At 42.5% G+C, this 22,648-nt stretch overlaps 1 protein-coding gene across 1 annotated transcript in view; it reads right to left on the reverse strand.

Annotated features, from left to right (window-relative positions):
• The window catches only part of LOC138977147 (protein unc-93 homolog A-like), a 53,248-nt gene extending 30,833 nt beyond the window's left edge, over positions 1–22,415 (reverse strand). Inside the window, exons 1-3 of the mRNA XM_070350056.1 lie at positions 22,170–22,415; positions 16,981–17,498; positions 16,467–16,911 (exon numbers count right to left, since the gene is read on the reverse strand). Coding sequence (XP_070206157.1) covers positions 16,467–16,911; positions 16,981–17,498; positions 22,170–22,415 — 1,209 coding nt within the window. The remainder of the gene's footprint in view (positions 1–16,466; positions 16,912–16,980; positions 17,499–22,169) is intronic.
• Positions 22,416–22,648: the final 233 nt, after the last annotated feature.

The raw sequence follows: 22,648 nt of genomic DNA on the forward strand, positions 1-22,648 counted from the left end.
TTACAGCCCCAAAAATAGCAAAAGCAGCAAAACTTGAAGACCATTTCTGTATGATTGACAGTTGCTGCAAAAAAATAAAATAAAAGTTAAAAAAAAACAAGTCGCGTTAGGCGAAAATACAATATTTAGTCAAGTAGCTGTCGAACTCACAGAATGAAACTGAACGCAACGCAACGCAGCAAGACCGTATACTCGTAGCATCGTCACTCCACCGCCCGTGGCAAAGGCAGTGCTCGTGGAATTGACAAGAAGAGCGGGGTATTCGTTGCGCTGAGAAGGATAGCACGCTTTTCTGTAGCTCTCTTCGTTTTAACTTTCTGAGCGTGTTTTTAATCCAAACATATCATATCTATATGTTTTTGGAATCAGGAACCGACAAGGAATAAGATGAAAGTGTTTTTAAATTGATTTCGAAAAAAAATTTTGATAATAATTTTTATATATTTAATTTTCAGAGCTTGTTTTTAATCCGAATATAACATATTTATATGTTTTTGGAATCAGCAAATGATGGCGAATAAGATAAACGTAAATTTAGATCGTTTTATAAATTTTTATTTTTTTTACAATTTTCAGATTTTTAATGACCAAAGTCATTAATTAATTTTTAAGCCACCAAGCTGAAATGCAATACCGAACCCCGGGCTTCGTCGAAGAGTACTTGACCAAAATTTCAACCAATTTGGTTGAAAAATGAGGGCGTGACAGTGCCGCCTCAACTTTCACGAAAAGCCGGATATGACGTCATCAAAGACATTTATCAAAAACATGAAAAAAACATTCGGGGATTTCATACCCAGGAACTCTCATGTCAAATTTCATAAAGATCGGTCCAGTAGTTTAGTCTGAATCGCTCTACACACACACACACACAGACAGACAGACGCACATACACCACGACCCTCGTTTCGATTCCCCCTCGATGTTAAAATATTTAGTCAAAACTTGACTAAATATAAAAACATATGCGTGATGGAGAATTCTATTGCCCGAAGACATCATGCGAATATTCCAACTTTGCTTCCGGATTGAGGCAGATTTAACAAAATTACTTTTTTCCCGGGAGGAGGAATAATTGTTGCTCGAATCATAACAGCAGGAGAAAAGCCCATGATTACACACGCAATTGTAAAATAAAGCATGTGATTTTCCCCTGAATCTGTTATTTTAAGTTGGAAAAATTAAATGTCGTGTTGTTTGTCAAATCAAATGTTTTTATTTCTATTTTCTTGTTTTTGTGTCAGGTCGGAGCATGTGCATTCTGTTCGCTAAAGTGTGTTGGATGTTTTTGTTGCTGCTTATAATGATGGCGGATATTATTTATTTTTATTTTTATCTAAGCCTATGGTAAAACGAAGCAATGATTTTCACGTTTTGAACTCTTAAACAAAAGCAAGCAACCGACAAAACAACCAACCAACCAACCAATGAACGACCGTTCCATCAACACAGAGGGCAGTCAATATTCGGCGAAGTACAATTCCGACCAAGCTTACACATTTCTGATCCAAAGAGATGAACGGATCTGAGAAGGCCCCGGCGACTTCATAGAATTGACAGGCACGCGGAATAACTGGCGCAGCGAACTACACCGGCATATCTACTAACAGAGAGGCAAATACTGTTGCAAGACCATCTTGTAAATACAGACAGACAGAAGGATAAAATAATGAGTGCAGTGCACCACACAGACACGAACATTTACATATTAAAAAAACAATTCGCGTAAGGCGAAATTACTACATTTAGTCAAGCTGTGGAACTCACAGAATGAAACTGAACGCACTGCATTTTTTCACAATGACCGTTGTCCGCCGCTCGCGCAAAACGCAGTGAAACTGACGAACCTGTTTAGCGCGGTAGTGGGATGGATGTGCTGCATAGCATGCTTTTCTGTACCTCTCTTGGTTTTAACTTTCTGAGCGTGTTTTTAATCCAAACATATCATATCTATATGTTTTTGGAATCAGGAACCGACAAGGAATAAGATGTTTTTAAATCGATTTCGGAAATTTGATTTTGATCATAATTGTTATATTTTTAATTTTCAGAGCTTCTTTTTAATCCGAATATTCCTTATCTTCTCCAGTGTTTTCAGCCGCGTTTATCTCCCTTCCTCCGTGCGGTGCGCCGGCAAAGCATAGCCGCCGGGTATTCGGCTCGACTTCTTCCCGGCGCAGCCGTATCCGGCGAAGCGAGTATTCATCTAGTCCAGAATATACAAGCAAGGGTGTGACATGTGGCGACGTGAAAATCCCAGCAGTCCATTTACAAAATTACAATGTCGCAAGGTTCCGTAAGACTGACGGGACTTTTACTGAACTTTTCCTCTTCGTGGATGCAGGGCAGTTTTATTAAAAAAAAAAGCCGATTACTTACGCGAAATGGGCAAACATTTTGCTGATTCCGCGAATTCGGCAGTTCCGTGAATTCGGCACGACATTTATATATATATACATATAGTAGCATGCGCCAAGGGCTAGAGTTGTCTAACCTATTTCCGGTTAGAGTTATCCCGGGTGGCGTCCTTGTCACGAGTTGCCACGGTGGCATTTTTTGTGGAAAGAAAGCAGCAATTTGATTGGTTTACGAACCGAAAAAAGGCCCAATAAAATTCGAGGATACATTGGTGCATGTGATAAAAAAGCCTGTTTCCGGATTAAGCTGTGTAATTTTTTACAAGAGCGATTAACCCAGGTAAAACATGGATATTTTCAACTAACCACCTTTAACCAGCTAGTGGTTGCATTTTTTAGGTGCCTTAGCATTAATTTGATCGATACAGATGGATGGGAGTGCATAAATATTTCCATAACGTGTCCAAAATTGGTAATTTCGGTAATTAGATAGTTTCGATCTGACATAATTGTTTGTCTGAAAAGACGGCTTGGGCCTTGACCTTGACCTTCCGCCATCTTCGAGGAACGTGCAAATCTGATTATTTTTGGTTTTAATAAAGGGTCATTTGATCGTGGAGTGTCATTCAGTACAAACTTCATATGAAAGCACACATTGTTGCATAATTAAAACAGCATATTTGGTTTTGCTTCTTTTCTGTCTTTGTAGATAACTGAAAACAAACCAATCGCCCAAGACATGTAACTCTTCATTTTTCCCCCCTGTTGTTCTCTCCCTTTTCTGAGGTCTTCTCCAGTAAATATATTTGTGATTTTGTTGTTGTTTTTGTTTGAAAAAGTGTACTGAAAATGTTTCTTTTGATTTTCAAGATCTTGCTGAAGACTCTACAGCACATTAATTGGAGGGAGAAAAAAGACATTATTTTTTGTGTGTAAATATTCGAATTTTTGACATTAAATTTTGTTTTGTTCAAATCAAAAACAATGGTTTTTTTTTCAAAAGCATCCTCAAATTCAATTTTGGAGTTATTTATTCCAGTGTGCATATTATACTACACATTGTTGTGTAGCTACAATACCATTGGTGCCTTTAGTTTTGTTACGCCCTCGGAGTGACGCGTTTTGAACAAAAATTGAAAAAGACTTTTTTTTTCTTTTTTTTAAATTTTTTTTTAAAAATTAACTCTTTTATTTCTATGTATTATTTCAATTGATTAGTCATTTGGACATACCAAAGATGTGTTTTCAATAGTTAAATATTTTTTTTTTTACTTTTAAAGAAATCATTGACTCATCCTACATGTATATCCATTCGGAAACTGGAAATAAACCTGCTGATCATTAGACATTTTTCGTAATAATTCAGCACCATCCAGTTATGCTATCACGGAGACGAACAACAACCACAATAGCAACAGCAACAACAACAGCAACAACAACAACAACAACAACAACAACAACTCATCCTCTTTTAATTTCCGGCTTCTCATTTTATTCAACCCGTCGCGATATAACCTTGAATGGTTGAAAACGACGTTAAACACCAAATAAAGAAAGAAAGAAAGAAAGATTTTATTCAACCCCCTCCTTCTCATCCCCTTCAACTTTAACAGATCTGTGTGTCAGATAATAAATCCCTATATCTTGTGGGCTACAATCTATGCATGGTTTACCAAGCGAGCGAAATTGCCCGGTACTAACTCTGTTCGAAACCACCCAATCTGACAATTGATTCGTGAGGAATGCTCACTTTGTACCCTCTGGTGCTGGGTTTCTTCTTCTTCTGCGTTCCCAGCCATGCTAAATCTTCGATCCGGTCTGTAGTGTAGGGCGAAGGTCAGTTTGCAGTCCGCCGCAGCAACGTTTGTCGGTCCACAGAGCATAAAATAGATCCCTGCGCCTTGAGTCCGAGTCTGGAGATACGCGCGCGATATCAGACTTCAAATAACATAACATAACATATTGTGGGCCTCCACTGGTGCTTGTATAAAACCTGACATTATTGGTACTAGGAAACAAATACCTTCACGTCCCGCGGTCGCCTCTTGTCTAGCCAGCCAGACAACGACCAAGAAGGGAGAGTTTGATACAGACGCCAAGGGACGTGTTGTTCAAGTGCAGCTAGGGGAAGACAGCGGACGATGCATTGGAACCTTCGACTTTTCACTGCCTAAAATAGGGCGGGGATGTAGCTCAGTGGGTAGCGCGCTGGATTTGTATCCAGTTGGCCGCTGTCAGCGTGAGTTCGTCCCCACGTTCGGCGAGAGATTTATTGCTCAGAGTCAACTTTGTGTGCAGACTCTCCTCGGTGTCCGAACACCCCCGTGTGTACACGCAAGCACAAGACCAAGTGCGCACGAAAATGATCCTGTAATCCATGACAGAGTTCGGTGGGTTATAGAAACACGAAAATACCCAGCATGCTTCCTCCGAAAGCGGCGTATGGCTGCCTAAATGGCGGGGTAAAAACGGTCATACACGTAAAAGCCGTGGGAGTTTCAGCCCATGAACGAACAAACAAACAAACTGCCTAAAATGGCGGGAAAATGCGCGTAAAATCCAGGCCTACTTGCGCTTCCCACGAACGCAGAAGAAGCTCTGAACTGAACTGAACTGAACTGAACTCAACTTTATTTTACAAGGATTAAGGTTTAAGGCTGGGCCTTTTCTTACAATCTGTCCTTGGGACGAACACACTCACACACAGACCAACACTGTCAGAAAAAAAAGAAGACCCCTTGATGTACGACGGGGATCTCTCGAATTAAATCACGAAGAAGAGGGATAAAACAAGTGTAAAAATGTTGAGGTTCACTCAGTGTGACGAAGCGAGATGAGGCCAGGGGTATCTCTCTCTCTCTCTCCCCCCCCCCTCCCCCATACCCCAACCCCCTCCACGGTGCAATTCTATAAGGTCTCTTTCTCTCAGGTTTTATTTCCATGATGTTTAAAAAGTTACCTCTTTTTTAAGATTCTCTGGTTGAGACCTCTTTTTCTTACATTGTCGAGCCATAATGTCTGTAACTGTGCGCACCGCCTTTTTAATCTCCTTCTCTTTTGGGAGCCTATTCTTATCAAATTGTCTGTTTAGAACGTCGGTAACTTTTCCTGTTTTTCAAGACTCATTCTCTTTGATTCTCTTTGCTTGCAACGTCTGTAATTGCCGGTGTAACACGAGAAAATTACTCCCACAAGATTTTTACTCCGGAGTAAAAATGTCGTACGAAAATTGTACTCCCTTCACGAAAAACTTACTCCCCCATAACACGAGAAAATTACTCCCCACGACAGGTGTGTTCCGAGTCACATTTCCGTCGAAAATGTTACTCCCCTGAAAAATAAATAACGAATAAATTATTCCACCCTAACACGAACAATTTACTGCCCACGCCAGGTGTACGCAACTTTTACTCCCCTGTTAGTCTTGGTGGTGGAAGGGGTGGAGGGAGGGTAGCGCGACATTTGTTTGCGCGAGATCACGTATTGGCATTATCCCTTCGCCCGCATCTCATTTTCGCGTACGAGATTTTTACTGGAAGTAAAAAAATTGGGGAGTCAAAATTTCGTGGAGGGAGTAATTTTTTCGTGCCTTGGGGAGCTCTTTTCTCGTACGAAAGGTGTACTCGGAGTAAGAACTTCGTACGAAATTTTTACTACGGAGTAAATATTTCGTGGAGTAAGAATTTCGTGTTACACCGGTACCACTATTTAAGACTCCCGCTCTGTTAAGACATCCATTAGTCACATTTCCTGTTTATAATGGCGATAACTTCACCTCCCTCTCTATGCTGACCTCATTTTTCGGAGATTTTCCGTTATGACTTGTGTAAATTTACTTCCGTTTCAGGACTGACTCTCTTTTACGTGCAATGCCTCATATTTTCAGTTCTTTCGGGATTTAGAAGAGTGGTGGAAGTGGGGGGGATTGGATGGGAGAGCCAGGAGTGGGGGGGGGGGGGGGGGGAGGGCGGGAGAAGGGTGAGGAGAGCCGATGGGGAGAGTCACAGGGGCGGGGGGAGCTGAGAGGGGGTTTCCTTTGTAGTTGCTATCTCGCGGGTATTGACATTTTGTGAGGTTACAGCCAGAATGACAGGCAGTTGTGATTTGCATTTCTATATTCTTCATGAATCCTTTGGGAGTCGGGTCCTCGGAATGCTTTCTATAGTTATGTCAGAATGGCGGAGAAAAAAAAGCAAAGCACGACTCTCTGTGTTTCTGGCCGGCCGAGTTAGGTTCACTGCGTTCACTGCATATGGGGATAGTGAATTTCCATTTCTGTGTTTTATAAATATGAATAATGAAGTTTTCTCCGTTTTATATTCTCCATAATATTGTCTCTTTCTCAGTTCTCGTGAGATTGTGTCTTCGTGTAAATGTCTGTGTAACTTATCTAATTCTGCCTGGCTTTCCGCCTCTTTGTCAGTGTGAGTTTTGTGTGTGCCGGACTCCTGGGAACAAAGTCTTGCATTTTGTATTTTTGTATGAAACATTTGGGAGTCGTGGCTGCCGGATCTCTTTTAGAGGCCTCTCTTTGGTGAAAACCAGAGACTGACGTCAGACTGACGTCAGTGTGTTTGTGTGTTTATGTGTGTGTGTGTGTGTGTGTGTGTGTGTGTGTGTGTGTGTACGTGTGTGTGTATGTGTGTGTGTGTGCGTGTGTGTGTTCTGTGTGCTAGTGTGTGTTAGTGTGTGTGTGTGTGTGTGTGCGTGTGTGGTGGGGCGATTGACGTCCATAGTGTCTGCATAAGCTAAAGAATTTTCATTTCCATAATATAAGAATATGAATAAGAACGTTCGTTCTTGTTCTCCTTGGTTGACTTTTGGCCAAAGTCCATGTATGTCGTCTTAAATGCATGTAAGCCCACGCACGCGCGTGTGTGCATGCGTGCGTGTGTATGTTTGCGAATGTGCGTGCGTCTGTCTGTCTGTCTGTCTGTCTGTCTGTCTGTCTGTCTGTCTGTCTGTCTGTCTCTCTCTCTCTCTCTCTCTCTCTCTCTCTCTCTCTCTCTCTCTCTCTCTCTCTCTCAGAGGCTATCCTTACATCTTTATCCTTGTTGAATAAAGTTCAGTTCAGTTCAGTTTAGTTCTCTCTTTCTCTTCGATGTGCGGGTGCATGCTTGTGTATGACTACCTCACTCGTTTGCAACACCGGTCTGACGGAAAATAATAATTTTAGAGGCCAAAGCAATGATGTCTAAAAAGGCATTCCATGTTCCGCAATATCCATGGAAAATAAAGAGGCTATGCAATTTTTAAATAGGTATGCATCCTTTTTCCAGCTCTCCTCAGTCCTCTCCCTTCACACCCACACACACACACACACACACACACACCCACACACACACAGACCCATCCACCCACCCCCCCCCCACACACAAACACACATACACATGGAGATAGACAAACAAACAGTCAGAGAGCGACAGATAAACAGGCAGACGGACCGGCAGGCACAAACACGGACACAGAAACTTACACACTTGAAACAAAACTCCGATTCTTATCAGGTGGAACACATGTGACATGATCTATACCATCACACCTATCTCTTAGCTCTGCAAAATCATCAGTCTACCGTGTCCCCCTGCCCCCTTCTCGACACCCCCACCTCCGCCTTCTCAAACATCTTCAACGACTATACCCACCTCGGTCTCATCATGCCTACCTCTCTGTCCCCGTCTCCTCCTATCATCCGCCTTGTCCTCACTTCTATCTTCACGACCCTCCCCCCCCCCCCCCCCCACACACACACTCTTTCCATCCCGCTCTACCTCATCCACCTTCCCAAACGTCTTCAACGACTTTACCCTCCTCGGTCTCACCATGCCTACCTCTCTGTCCCCATCTCCTCCTATCATCCGCCTTGTCCTCACTTCTATCTTCACGACACCCCCCCACCCCACACACTCTTTCCATCCCGCTTTACCTCATCCACCTTCCCAAACGTCTTCAACGACTTTACCCTCCTCGGTCTCATCATGCCTACCTCTCTGTCCCCATCTCCTCCTATCATCCGCCTGTCCTCACTTCGATCTTCACGACACCCCCCGCCCACTCTGTCCATCCCGCTCTACCTCATCCACCTTCCCAAACGTCTTCAACAACTTTACCCTCCTCGGTCTCTGGCCTGTTGATCCAGGAAACAATTTGTGCGCCACGGGCCTACCGGGAAATGAAAACGGACGGACGGACAGACCCCAAATACACAGCAAGGAAGTAATCTTACGAATTGAGAGAGAAAGAAACCTCCACTTGAACCAAGTGAGAGGATATAATTATAGACAGGCTCCGATCGAAGAAAGAAAATGAACTTTTTTTACGACCAGAGAAAAGAAATAACAGCATGGGCGCAGTTTCACGATCGAAGAAAAAGACAGATTCACTTGAACTTAGTGAAAGGGTATATAAACAGGCAACGATCGAAGAGAGAAAATGATTTGTTTTTACGACCAGAGAAAATGAAACTACAGCATGGGCGCAGTTTCACGACCGAAGAAATAGAAAGATTCACTTGCTTCCGAATTCAAACACAAATCTCTTCGTTATATTGCACAGAAGCACTCTTAAGTGCAAAACTGAACACAGCACTAAAAACTAAAACAAAAATACATGCAGCAAAGTTCAACGGTGTAACGATCGACCCCTTAACATCAGTAAAATAGGAACCACTCCCACACAGCACAAAAGCAATCGTACGATCAGAGAGAAAAGAAAGTTGCACACAAAAAGTAACCCTTTAGAAAGAGAGAAAACAAAAATCACTCCAAACACTGCGTGAATCTTACGACTGGTGGAAAACAAACAAAAGATAGTTTCATGGTGACAAAAAATCACTCCAACCCTCTCTTACAACCAAAGCACACACAAACCTCACCTAGGGGGAGAAAGAGATCGTTGCATAAAACAAAGTTTCAAAGTGTCACTATCCCTTTGCGAACTAGCAAAAATAAATCACTCATGGATAGGACAAGATATTTCCGGACTGACTGAGGTAGACAGCAGCTGACAAGAGATGGTCGCAAGCAACTTAATTGTTCAGTCGTGCAACCATTTTGTACAGTTAGTTGAATGCAGCAAAGTCGCATGGTGTATCAAGCCCTTTACGACCAGGCAAACAGGAATCAATGTACTGAAGCTATGTCTTAAAACTGAAATAAAGAAAACGTATTAAAAAAAACCGGAATGATTTTTTTTTTAAATAAAAAAATAATCACTTGCTTTGATCAAGTAAATAAGAAATTACTTGAACGCTTCATGGAAGCAATATTACCACCCGAGATAAAATATCACTCACAGCTCAATCATTCACTGGAAACAAAAAGGGAGTTGCATGCAGCAAAGTTTCACGGCGTAAATAACCCTCAGCGACCAAATAAAAATGAAATCACCCGAAGATTGTGCAGAAGCAATCTTACGACCCGAGAAAAAGACAATCACTCAGAGAGAAGATAATATACCGTTGCAGACTGATTAAGGACCCCCCTTTGACCCTCACACCGACCCCCTTGACGCCAATCGCCCTAGCTGTTTCCGCCTCTTAATCACCCTGCCAGCTCTTCTCCCGTCGATTGAATTTCTGTTTGGGTGGAGCTGGGTAGGTGACATGAATGATATGAATTAAAAACACGACGCCATTCGTCGCGTAGCTCAGGGGCTCGACATCCACGTCGGACATCGGACATATACGGATATTTTTTCCAAATGTCCGATACATTTTTCATGCAAGAGGACATAATGTCCTATTTTTTTTACCACAAAGTGGTCATTGTCCGATTATGCTTTCATTTGATCCGTACATTATCAGTACTTTCCAATTTACAGTAGTTTGATTTGCTATTTTATCGATGTTTTGCGAAGCGATGTGTCTCTCAAAGCAGACGAAACTTGGGGACACTTTATGTGCTTTTTACAGAGAAGAGCTTCCAAGGGTCGCAACTCTGAATGCTCCACCAGAGCAAGAGAAAGGAACAATCACAGTGAATTGTCGTCATTAGCTCAGAGACAGAACAACACGTTTTTACATTTAGTCAAGTTTTGACTAAATTGTTTAATATAGAAGGGGAATCGAGACGAGGGTCGTGGTGTATGTGTGTCTGTGTGTGTGTGCGTGTGTGTGTGTGTGTGTGTGTCTGTCTGTCTGTGTGTGTGTGTAGAGCGATTCAGACTAAACTACTGGGCCGATCTTTATGAAATTTGACATGAGAGTTCCTGGGTATGATATCCCCGGACGTTTTTTTCATTATTTTGACAACAACCTTTGATGACGTCATATCCGGCTTTTTGTAAAAGTTGAGGCGAGGCGGCACTGTCACACCCTCATTTTTCAATTAAATTGATTGAAATTTTGGCAAAGCAATTTTCGACGAAGGCCGGGGTTTGGTATTGCATTTCAGCTTGGTGGCTTAAAAACTAATGAGTGAGTTTGGTCATTAAAAATCGGAAACTTGTAATTAAAAATTTTTTGGTTATTAAACGATCCAAAAACAATTTCATCTTATTTTTCGTTATTTTCTGATTCCAAAAACATATACATATGTTATATTTGGATTAAAAACAAGCTCGGAAAATTAAAAATATAAAAATTATGATCAAAATTAAATGTCCGAAATCGTTTTAAAAACTATTTCATCTTATTTCTTGTCGGTTCCTGATTCCAAAAACATATAGATATGATATGTTTGGATTAAAAACACGCTCAGAAAGTTAAAACGAAGAGAGGTACAGTAAAGCGTGCTATGAAGCACAGCGCAATCGCTACCGCGCCAAACAGGCTCGTCACTTTCACTGCCTTTTGCACTAGCGGCGGACTACGTTCAGTTTCATTCAGTGAGTTCTCCACAGCTTGACTAAATGTAGTAATTTCGCCTTACGCGACTTGTTACATTTAGTCAAGTTTTGACTAAATTGTTTAACATAGAGGGGGAATCGAGACGAGGGTCGTGGTGTATGTGTGTCTGTGTGTGTGTGTGTGTGTGTGTGCGTGTGTGTGTGTAGAGCGATTGAGAGTAAACTACTGGACTGATCTTTATGAAATTTGACATGAGAGTTCCTGGGTATGATATCCCCGGACCTTTTTTTCATTTTTTCGATAAATGTCTTTGATGACGTCATATCCGGCTGTTTGTAAAAGTTGAGGCGGCACTGTCACACCCTCATGTTTCAATCAAATTGATTGACATTTTGGCCAAGCAATCTTCGACAAAGGCCGGACTTCGGTATTGCATTTCAGTTTGGTGGCTTAAAAATTAATTAATGACTTAGGTCATTAAAAATCTGAAAATTGTAATTAAGATTATTTTTTTATAAAACGATCCAAATTTACGTTCATCTTATTCTTAATCATTTTTTGATTCCAAAAACATATAAATATGTTATATTCGGATTAAAAACAAGGTCTGAAAATTAAAAATATAAAAATTATTATCAAAAGCAAATTTCCGAAATCGATTTAAAAACAATTTCATCTTATTCCTTGTCGGTTCCTGATTCCAAAAACATATAGATATGATATGTTTGGATTGAAAACACGCTCAGAAAGTTCAAACGAAGAGAGGTACAGAAAAGCGTGCTATGCAGCACAGCGAAACCACTACCGCGCTGAACAGGCTCGTCAGTTTCACTCCGTTTTGCACAAGCGGCAGACTACGGTCATTGTGAAAAAATGCAGTGCGTTCAGTTTCATTCTGTGAGTTCCACAGCTTGACTAAATGTAGTAATTTCGCCTTACGCGACTTGTTATTACTTTGATTTGTTCTGTTACCTTTTTGCCAAGAAAATTATTTTATTTGTTCTGTTACCTTTGTGACAAGAAACAAGTCAAGTTTAATTAAATGTACGTTTTGTTGCGAAACAAAAAGTCCTATTGATTTATTTTTGTTCAGGACAAAATTAATGTCCTATCACTTTTGCATTGTCCAGGACATTTGTCATATGCCACCTCTCATGGATGTGAGCCCCTGTAGTAGCTGGTTTCGGCGAAAAAGGAGGTTGGATGAAGCAACATCCGTTTTGCTTGCCCCGGAAATCTATACAAAATGAATGCGACTTTGTTCGCAAAAGGGCCAAACTTTGCTTTATTAAACCACTTTGCCCCGATACGTTAACCGTCAAGGTGAGCTGCTAAACCAGGTCATAACCAAATTCAAGCAATGACTTAAATTGTATTATCGGTTTGGGTGGAGCTGGGTAGGTGAAATGAGTGATAGGGATGTGTGTCAGATTGAATGACTGCATGGAGTGGAAGCTCTGCTTGGGTGGGTCCAGTTTGTGGACGAGTGAAGGTATGCACACAACAGCCACAGACAGACCGAAACACAGAGGTGGATCGATAACAGACATACATACACACAGACAGACCGAAACACAGAGGTGGATGGATAACAGACATACATACACACAGACAGACCGAAACACAGAGGTGGATCGATAACAGACATACATACACACAGACAGACCGAAACACAGAGGTGGATCGATAACAGACATACATACACACAGACAGACCGAAACACAGAGGTGGATCGATAACAGACATACATACACACAGACAGACCGAAACACAGAGGTGGATCGATAACAGACATACATACACACAGACAGACCGAAACACAGAGGTGGATCGATAACAGACATACATACACACAGACAGACCGAAACACAGAGGTGGATCGATAACAGACATACATACACACAGACAGACCGAAACACAGAGGTGGATCGATAACAGACATACATACACACAGACAGAAAGACAGACAGGCACTCTGCAAACAATGACAGGGTGACACTATTTTAGATTTTTGAATTATTTTTGCTTTGTTTGTTTTCTTTGAATCAGTTTCGCTGCAAAGACTTCCCACTCTACACAGAAAGAAGACAGGCTGTATTACATTTTACTAGGTGTATGTGCAAATAAAAGGGGTAGAAACCTTGACATATACTGGTCTATGTTGTTGTGAACAGAATCGGTTACAAGGGAAAGACGGTATTAAAGATTAGTGATTCAAAGAAACAGACAAATAAGTATACCAAAATCACACAGACACATCCGTGAAACTCAGACACAACCCCGAGCAAACTAAAAGCAGATACAATTCGAACAGAAGAATCAGGTCGTGGATCACTTAAAACCGAGACCAACTTTTCACACCCTTTTAAAAATCGATATTGGACTGGACTTGACATTAACATTTTTCTTTCAAACATAAATATTGCCTTAAGCAGCTTTGTGCGGGCTTTGCCACGGTCTGCGAAGACGCTAAAGAAAACATCAAGCACGCCCAAGGGAATTATTTAGAACTTTCCTTGGGAATGCAAATACAGAAGAGACTATGAGAGACAGTGCGATTTAGAAAGTATGCTGCTTTGAATTCAAGTAAAGTTTTATTTTGCTGCACTTTTGTGTTCTGTTTAAAACTTGATTTTGGTATTTCCATTCTATGTCCTTGCTGTTCTCTTTGCGTTTGCAAGTGTAACCGCCTTTCTTTCTTTTTATGTGTTTCCTTTATTTTCTTCCTCAGCTTTCTCCTGGAACATGTTTTCTGATTTTAGCTCAGTTCTGCTCCAAATCCCTATTCTTCGTAGCCTTTCATTGTCTGTTTTTTTCTTCTATTTTATATTATTTTCTGTATTCTTCCCGTTGGCTTCTTTTTATTTAATTCTTTTCCTTTTTTGTGCTCTTTCTGTTTTTGTTGTTGTTGTTTCGTTTTTACTTTCCTTTTGTCCTTTTGTGATAGGGTGGGGAAAACAGGCCAGGAAGCATAACTGAGACGCCAAGACAGAGGTTGCGATAACGTGACTTTTAATTAACGTACACCAGAAAGCAGACACCAGAAAGCAGTGTCTGATGACACATGAAAAGAAAAGAAAACAGAATATAAGTACATGGCATAACAAGTAAAGACGCACCATTCATACCAATGCATCCTAACCATGCATACATTCCACAATAAACCTACTATATCAAGTGAACGGAGGGGGGAGGGAGAGCGATTGGGAGACAGGACCTATTATCCTCTACAACACAATAGATCTCCGAGGACACGTCACGTCTGCACGCATTGAAGCGTGACGAGGGCCGATAATTACAAGGTCCATACTACTGCTAAAAGTTACTAAGGGGATGTTACTCTAGCTATGACGTCACAAGGCACGCTACGTCGTGAACAAAGACACTCAGCTGTCGCGGGAAACAAAATGGCTGACACACATACATACGTACACGCCATAGCATCAATCATACGCTCACAAAACATCATAGAACTGCAAATAAATAGCAAATACAATAATGGGACAATAAAGTAATAAAATACCAAAGAAACAATATCTACTTACAGTTCCTTCCTCAATATACAGCCGCACACAACTCGTCGGAACTTGAATTACGATCCCGGTCGAAAGTCACTTCGCTTATAAAAACCCAGCTCTAAAACGTTTGTTCAACTGAACACACACACACAAAGTCTCTCTAAACAATCCTCGACTGATCACTCCTTCGCCAAAATACAGTTATAATGGCCCAAACTACACTACTTGCATTGATTATTTCAGAAACACAAACATCGTTCAACTACAACTAAAACATCACAATCCAAGATACGCACACTGACACGTCTTCACACTTCGAAATCACACCGGGTACTCTTCTAGCTCACGTTATTATTCTGACTCACGTGCGCACCCGTTCAAACAATCAACCAATAAGAAACCAGCCTCCACACGCACCTACAATTAGCTACAACACACACTAATCCTAGCGGGAGACACAACTTGGGTCAGGGGAAGATAATAGACAGGAAGTAAAAGGGAGGGACAACAGTACATGAAATCGCCACACGGCTACACTTTACCTTTCATTTCCCTTCTTCCTTTTATCTTTCTTTCATTGCTTTCTTTCTTTTCAGAAGGCTCCCACGTATTTTAATCCGTCACTGGGAGGCATTTTTCTCAACTCTTTGTACCCTTTGTTGCAATAAATGTCACTCTCTCTTTCAACATCTTGTCGGCGTTTCTAACCCTGGGCCAAAAGAGGATAACATAAAGAGCACGTTAAATTCTATCGCGCAGGCAATTCGTAATTATTTCGCAATTAGTAGGTGTGTGTGTGGGTGGGTATGTTTTGCAAATACCCTGCCTTTCGAAATCACATTTGGTCGGGGATCGCAAGAAGACATTATTTTTCATACGTACAAGAATAATACCAGATCATTTCAATGTTGCAACTAATTCACTAAGTTATTTTAGCGGACAGAACGTGAATATCAAGGACTTCGATACGTGATAACTCCTACATCATTCGACACCATCACCAGTCTATCCGGCACACCATCAATGCCATCTTCATACATGTACCAGTTATCTCTCCATTCTATCTTTGTATCTCTCCATTCTATCTTTCGGATGAGACGAAAAACCGAGGTCCCTTCGTGTACACTACATTGGGGTGTGCACGTTAAAGATCCCACGATTGACAAAAGGGTCTTTCCTGGCAAATTTGTACAGGCATAGATAAAAAATGTCCACCAAAATACCCGTGTGACTTGGAATAATAGGCCGTGAAAAGTAGGATATGCGCCAAAATGGCTGCGATCTGCAGGTCAATGTGAATGCGTGATGTATTGTGTAAAAAGATTCCATCTCACACGGCATAAATAGATCCCTGCGCCTTGAGTCCGAGTCTGGAGATACGCGCGCGATATAAGACTTCATAATTATATGGTCGGAGCTAATCTTGCTCGGAGGTAGCTATCCGCCTACCCATCCACCCATAATTTCATCAATCCATCCATCCTTCATTCCATCCACCGATCCTTCCATCCACTCATCCGTCCCTCCCTATATCCATCCATCCGTCTATCCATCCACCTATCAACTCATCCAAAATCCATCCACCCTTCCATCCATCCTTCCATTCATCCAACCATCCATTCAACAATCATCCATCCATTTACCTATCCACCCATCCAAAGTCCGTCCGTCCGTCCGTCCGTCCGTCCGTCCGTCCGTCCGTCCGTCCGTCCGTCCGTCCGTCCGTCCGTCCGTCCGTCCATCCATCCATTCATCCATTCATCCATGCATCCATCCATCCATCCATCACATCACAGCACATACCTTGGTAAAGTCGCTGAACATGAAGCCCTGCTGCAGCCCGGTGAATATAACGAGGGGGATGAGCAGACAGCACTTAGAGTCTTTCAGCATCTTCGCGGTGGACATGAACAGCTCCCACGACGTCTGCTCGAACTCGGGGTCCGCGTTGCGCTTGCCCACGTTGCAGTGGTCAAGAAGGGCCACCACGATGACGATGCCCATCAGGCCACAGCCCAGGCAAGTGGTTAGCAGCATGTACTTGGTGGAGTCCGGGATGACCACTGTGGGGCCGAGTTCAGGATTGCTGTAGATTCCGTCCGCTGTGGTCCGGTTGAGCAAGCACGTGTTGACGCCGCACACAGAGTCTGAGTTGTTCTGGGTGATGGCTTGGATGAGGTAGCGCGAGGTGATGTAGCCTTCCTGAAGCAGCGGATGTCTCTTATCATCTTCGTTGCTGTTGCTTCTGCTTAAGTTTGAGTTACGTCCGTATAACGAAGAGTACGCTGAGTAAGGCGAATCGTCATCCTCGTCCAGCGAACGCGTGTCATTCTTGTTTAGCACTACGGCGGAGATGAGGTTGCCCCAGATCTGACTGCAGCGGAAGAAGCCGAAGAAGATGCCCATGAACTTGTTGATGGTCTCGTCGGACGAGTCACCGATTCTCCGATGCTGGGCGAAGGTCAAGGCCAAGGTCGTGACGTAGGTGGCCTGGGCGCTCCACATGGGCCCAGCCAGGGCTCCGAGCATGACGCTGAGCGGGATGAGGAGGTAGTGCTTGGGGTAGAAGTTGGCCGCGAAGTAGGCGAAGTACATGGAGAAGGCCAAGACCATGGTCCACTTGGTGGTGATGCGGTTGATGATCCAGGGAGCCAGGAGACAAGAGAGGACGGTGCTGCCGTAGACGATGCTGAGGGAGACCACCCCGAGACCGCCCTCCGCGTGCAGCGTGCTCTGCAGGCTTTGCAAGGAGACGAAGCCCGTGAAGACGAACATGAAGGCGATGCTGAGTGCCAGGATGTTCTTCATCGCTTTGGACTCCGTCATGTGGCGAACCTAAAACAACACAGAGTAAAAGTTAGAAGAAAACAATCCTTCATACATGTACTCGTACCGAGTACAGGCAATAATACAGGGTGTTCTTCATTGCCTTGAAATCTGTCATGTGGCAAACCTAAAACAACAGAGTTGAAAGTACAGGGCTCCATCAAATAGAACTTTATTTTAGTACGGGCATGATTTTACCACATTCATTTGTGCAGGAAACCTGCAGCAGAACAGGCACATTGTCATGGACAGCTTTGCAAAGAAGCCCAAAGAACGGACCACCTACAAAGCAAACATGTTTTAGAATGCGCATTTATCAAGTGCATTCAAGGACACTTTCTTGTTCAGGGCATATGTTTTCATGACGTAACAAGCTTTCGCTTCTGAGATCAAAAGAGCTGTAAAGGGAAAGCACCGGTGTGAGCTCAGCGTGATGTCTTAAAGAGGCCTGCAGTTCATTACACCGGGCGAAAAAAAAACTGCAAATGGAATCAACAACTGATTGATCGACAAGAAGAAGAAGAAGAAGAAGAAGAAGAAGAAGAAGAAGAAGAAGAAGAAGAAGAAGAAGAAGAAGAAGAAGAAGAAGAAGAAGAAGAAGAAGAAGAAGAAGAAGAAGAAGAAGAAGAAGAAGAAGAAGAAGAAGAAGAAGAAGAAGAAGAATCAACAACAAAGCCATTAAAGTACCGCTTCCGTCGGCGAAAAGAATACAGGAACCAGTGAACTGAATTTATCAATCTCAGCAACAACGAAAATAGACTAATAAATTTGTCGGGTTTGTATGGGTTGTGAAAGAGTGAACGCCCTTGCTTTTTACTCGGACACACATTGAAGGGGCCAATCACTTGCGAGGTATATGTCGGAAACACGTAGACAGGAGCCCGTGGGAAGTTATTTGTCGGAGGAAAAGCAAGGGTATTCACTCCTTCACAACCCATACCAACCGGACAGAGTTATTTCCGAAAATCATCTATTGCCACTGAACACGGGATTCAGGTGGGAACTTGATAGGTAAGCGTAGCAGTGTAATATCTCTTTGACTCTTGAAAGTAAAACAGTGTACAAGACGAAATGTATCAGCAACCTCATTCCATTCTGGAAGGCTTTGTTTACACGAAACTGTTCAAAGGTATATGGCAATATCTCTAACAAAAAAACTAATAAAAAAAACCAGACTTGGGCTTACATTACACTGTTATGTGTAGAACGCAATGAAAAAACAAAATAAAAAAGGGCCGTAAAATGCGCCTACCATGATGATAAAAAAAAAGTGGTAGAACTCTTTCTTACCCAACAGGCTATTAGATTTTCTTGAACAAACAAACCCCGAAATATTAACCCACAGAAAACCCGTTCTCGTCTACCCATCCTCCTTCGATTCTACTTAAGAAGATGGAGGCAGACGAAAGGCCCCTAAAGGGGCCAAGAAGACCATCCCCAGACCAATTTCCTGTTGACGTGTAAAAAAGATATTAGAACCTCAGAACTCTGGGAACCTGGTTTCTCTATCCCGGAAGAGCTTTCAAAATACTGCTCCATAATCAACCTCATAAAATCACACTTGCGACAAAATTGTAATTTTGTAATTCTGTGCACGCTATAAACAAGAATGTATGCGTAGTCTAAGATGAGATATGAGTCACCTAACGAGGAATTTTATGTTCAGTGTGACTGAAACGTCATCTACCCTGGTGACAGGGACGTCAACGGTTCTTATTTTTTATTTGTAAGTTCAGTATTTTTTCTACATTCATCTATCATTAATTTTCATTTGGCATTTGTTAGTACATTTGCTAATATGTACGCACACAAACTCATACACACAGAGACACACAGACACACAGAAACACGCACACACACACACACACACACACACACACACACACACACACACACACACACACACACACACACACACACACACACACACACACACACACACACAAAGCTGTGCGCGCTTGTTCCCTATTCCCTCTCTCAGCTGTTAGCCCGTGCTACATGTACATTTTAACGAGGCCATACTCACCAGTTACAATGCTGTTTTGTTGACAGATTACACCATCCTTTTCTCAGATACGTCACAGTGGATATATGAACTTTGGAAGAATGTTTCAGAACATGTTATCGTCTTTATAAATCATTCGCGTACTATAAATACACAGTTCCCCCTTTGCATTTTAGTATGTGCCTATTTGGCGTGTCTGGATGCATGATTTCAGAAAAAGAACCCACCTGTTTTAACTCGGATACGTGTGCTCCATGTAACATTCATAACCTTCAAAACGCTCGCTTCACTGTTAAAGAATCGCAATCGTTCTTGTTAAAAAGGAAATACATTCTGTTATCTTCATTTTTCGATTGCTTAAAGAGTTGAGAAATAAAGAGAAGTATAGGCGCTCTAAATGCACAACGTGTGCAATAGAGTAAGCGATATTATGCGGAACCTTGCACCTGAGAGAATAACAAACATTGGAATGAACAAGCGACTTTCATCCTCAAAATGTTCATAAAGGTTTGCTCAGAAAATAACGCAAATGACCGATCTAGCATGACCACAACGTTGCCAGCTTGTGTTGGAACAGGGAATGAAAAGACCGCGTGAAAGAGTGCAGTGCGCGTGAAAGAGTAAAGACCGTGATAAACACAACTCAGACAGAATTTCACAACCCGTGCAGTGGAAGCAATAGCTAGACGTCACCGTTTGTTAGGTAGATGAAGTTAGATGTATCCTACCTTCGTGAGAGAGACCACTCATTACATAACAATATCGTTCAAACCACACGTGTGTATATCATGTAAATGAAATGAGGTACGTCATGTCAAGCAAATCTGGCAGGGACCTGTCTTTCCACTGCTTATGATGCCAAAGTCACCGAGCTAGACAAACGTCATTATGGAGAAAAAAATTGCGCTCGCTAATTCCCCTCGATGAATTTTTAGAACTAACAAAGAGTAAAATACACGTAATTATCCTACATACGTTAGAGAGACACTCGTGAGATAATAATCGTTCAAATCACACGTGTGTATATCATGTAAATGAGGTCATGTCAAGCAAGTCTGGCAGGGACCTGTTTTTTCACTGCTTATGATGCCAAAGTCACCGAGACAAACGTCATTATAGAGAGAGAAAAAAAATTGCGCTCGCTTATTACCCTCGATGGATTTTTAGAACTAACGCGTCACGCCACACTTTCAGAGTGACGTTTCTTTACTTTGTGGTAATAGATTGCACGAGCCTTTAGAAGAGATCGAGGTTCCAAAACAAGCGTCTTCAATATAATTTAGCTGCCTCGACTGCAGAACATGTTCAGTAAAATACACGTAAGTACGTACAGTATGTAGGATAAACAGAATACTACATGGCTTGCTGTGTCGTACCAGATTTACACTCGTTGCTTTTTCAAATAGTGAACAGCTCGCTTTCGCTCGCAGTTCAATATTTAAAAAAAACCACTCGTGTAAATCTAGTACGACACAGCAAGCCATGTAGTATTCTCTATGTACAGTGTGTAGGATAAACAGAATACTACATGGCTTGCTGTCTCGTACCAGATTTACTGTGACTCATAGCTTTTTCAAATAGTGAACAGCTCGCTTTCGCTCGCAGTTCAAATCTGGTACGACACAGCAAGCCATGTAGTATTCTCTATATCTCGCATACCTTACAGAACGTAAAGGCATCCTCCACATATCTCGATCGTTAAATCTAACGATGCTTAAGGACAAATGCCAAGTGGAGCTGATCGTAGTAGATAAGACCATTCTCTCACACACCATACATCTATTACCTGGCGTGTGGTAGGTAGTGGAGATTTTGTGAGAGTTAATGGTGGAGCATGAGATATCTCACCTGTTTGAGGGTGTTGGCATCTGTAAGCAGTGTGTGATGGGTAATGAAGATGGAATAGGAGTGGATGGATGGTGGGGCATGAGATATCTCACCTGTTTGAGGGTACCGATGTTTGCGTCTTTGGGCAGCGTGTGGTTAGTAGTGGAGATTTTGTAGGAGTGAATGGTTGGGCATGAGATATCTCACCAGTTTGAGGGTGTTTGCGTCTTTGGGCAGCGTGTGGTTAGTAGTGGAGATTTTGTAGGAGTGAATGGTTGGGCATGAGATATCTCACCTGTTTGAAGGTGTTTGCGTCTTTGGGCAGCGTGTGGTTAGTAGTGGAGATTGTGTAGGAGTGAATGGTTGGGCATGAGATATCTCACCAGTTTGAGGGTGTTTGCGTCTTTGGGCAGCGTGTGGTTAGTAGTGGAGATTTTGTAGGAGTAAATGGTGGGGCAAGAGATGTCTCATCTGTTTGAGGGTGTTGGCGTCTTTGGACAGCGTGTGGTAGGTAGTGGAAATGTTGTGGGAATGAATGGTAGGGCATGATATATCTCACCTGTTTGAGGGCGATAGGTAGTGGAGATTGTGTAGGAGTTGAAGTCACATCATGATATATCTCACTTGTCAAATGTTGTGGTTACATCTAATAACCATGGGATAGGAGATGAAGATGTTGTGAGATGACATAGATATTTTGGTATGATGTTGCTTTCGCCCGAGGATGTTGGTGTCCCTAAGTGTAGGACGTTGAAATACGGCACAGATGGATTTTGACCTCAGTGTTAAGTGATTATTTTCAGCCAGTCAGAGTTTGTCAGAAGTCTTATAGGTGTGAGATATCTCACCTGTTTGAGGGTGTTAGCATCTTTTGGCAGCGTGTGGTAGGTAGTGGAGATGGTGTAAGAGTGGATGGTTGAGCGACGCCGTGACTTCTGCTGCGAGTCGATCCATTCCTCCGACAACGCCAGATCCCCCAGAGCCAGGTGTCCCCCTCCGTGCCCCCCTCCGTGCCCCCCGCCGTGTCCCCCGCCGCCGCCGCCACCCCCCGGGGGGATAAGGTACCGCTCTTTGGACGACAAACTCGTCGCCATGGTTACTGGTGTTTCTGAAAAAGAGAAAGGTGAGATTTGAAGTGTTGTGGTGGTGTGAGAGATGCGGTTGTTAGGTGGCGTGCAGACAGACAGACAGACAGACAGACAGACAGACAGACAGACAGACAGACAGACAGACAGATTGACAGACAGACAGACAGACAGACAGACAGACAGACAGACAGACAGACAGACAGACAGACAGACAGACAGACAGATACATCAAGGTCTTC

This window comes from Littorina saxatilis, linkage group LG9, assembly GCF_037325665.1.
Source record: "Littorina saxatilis isolate snail1 linkage group LG9, US_GU_Lsax_2.0, whole genome shotgun sequence".
Taxonomy (NCBI): Eukaryota; Metazoa; Mollusca; class Gastropoda; order Littorinimorpha; family Littorinidae; genus Littorina; species Littorina saxatilis.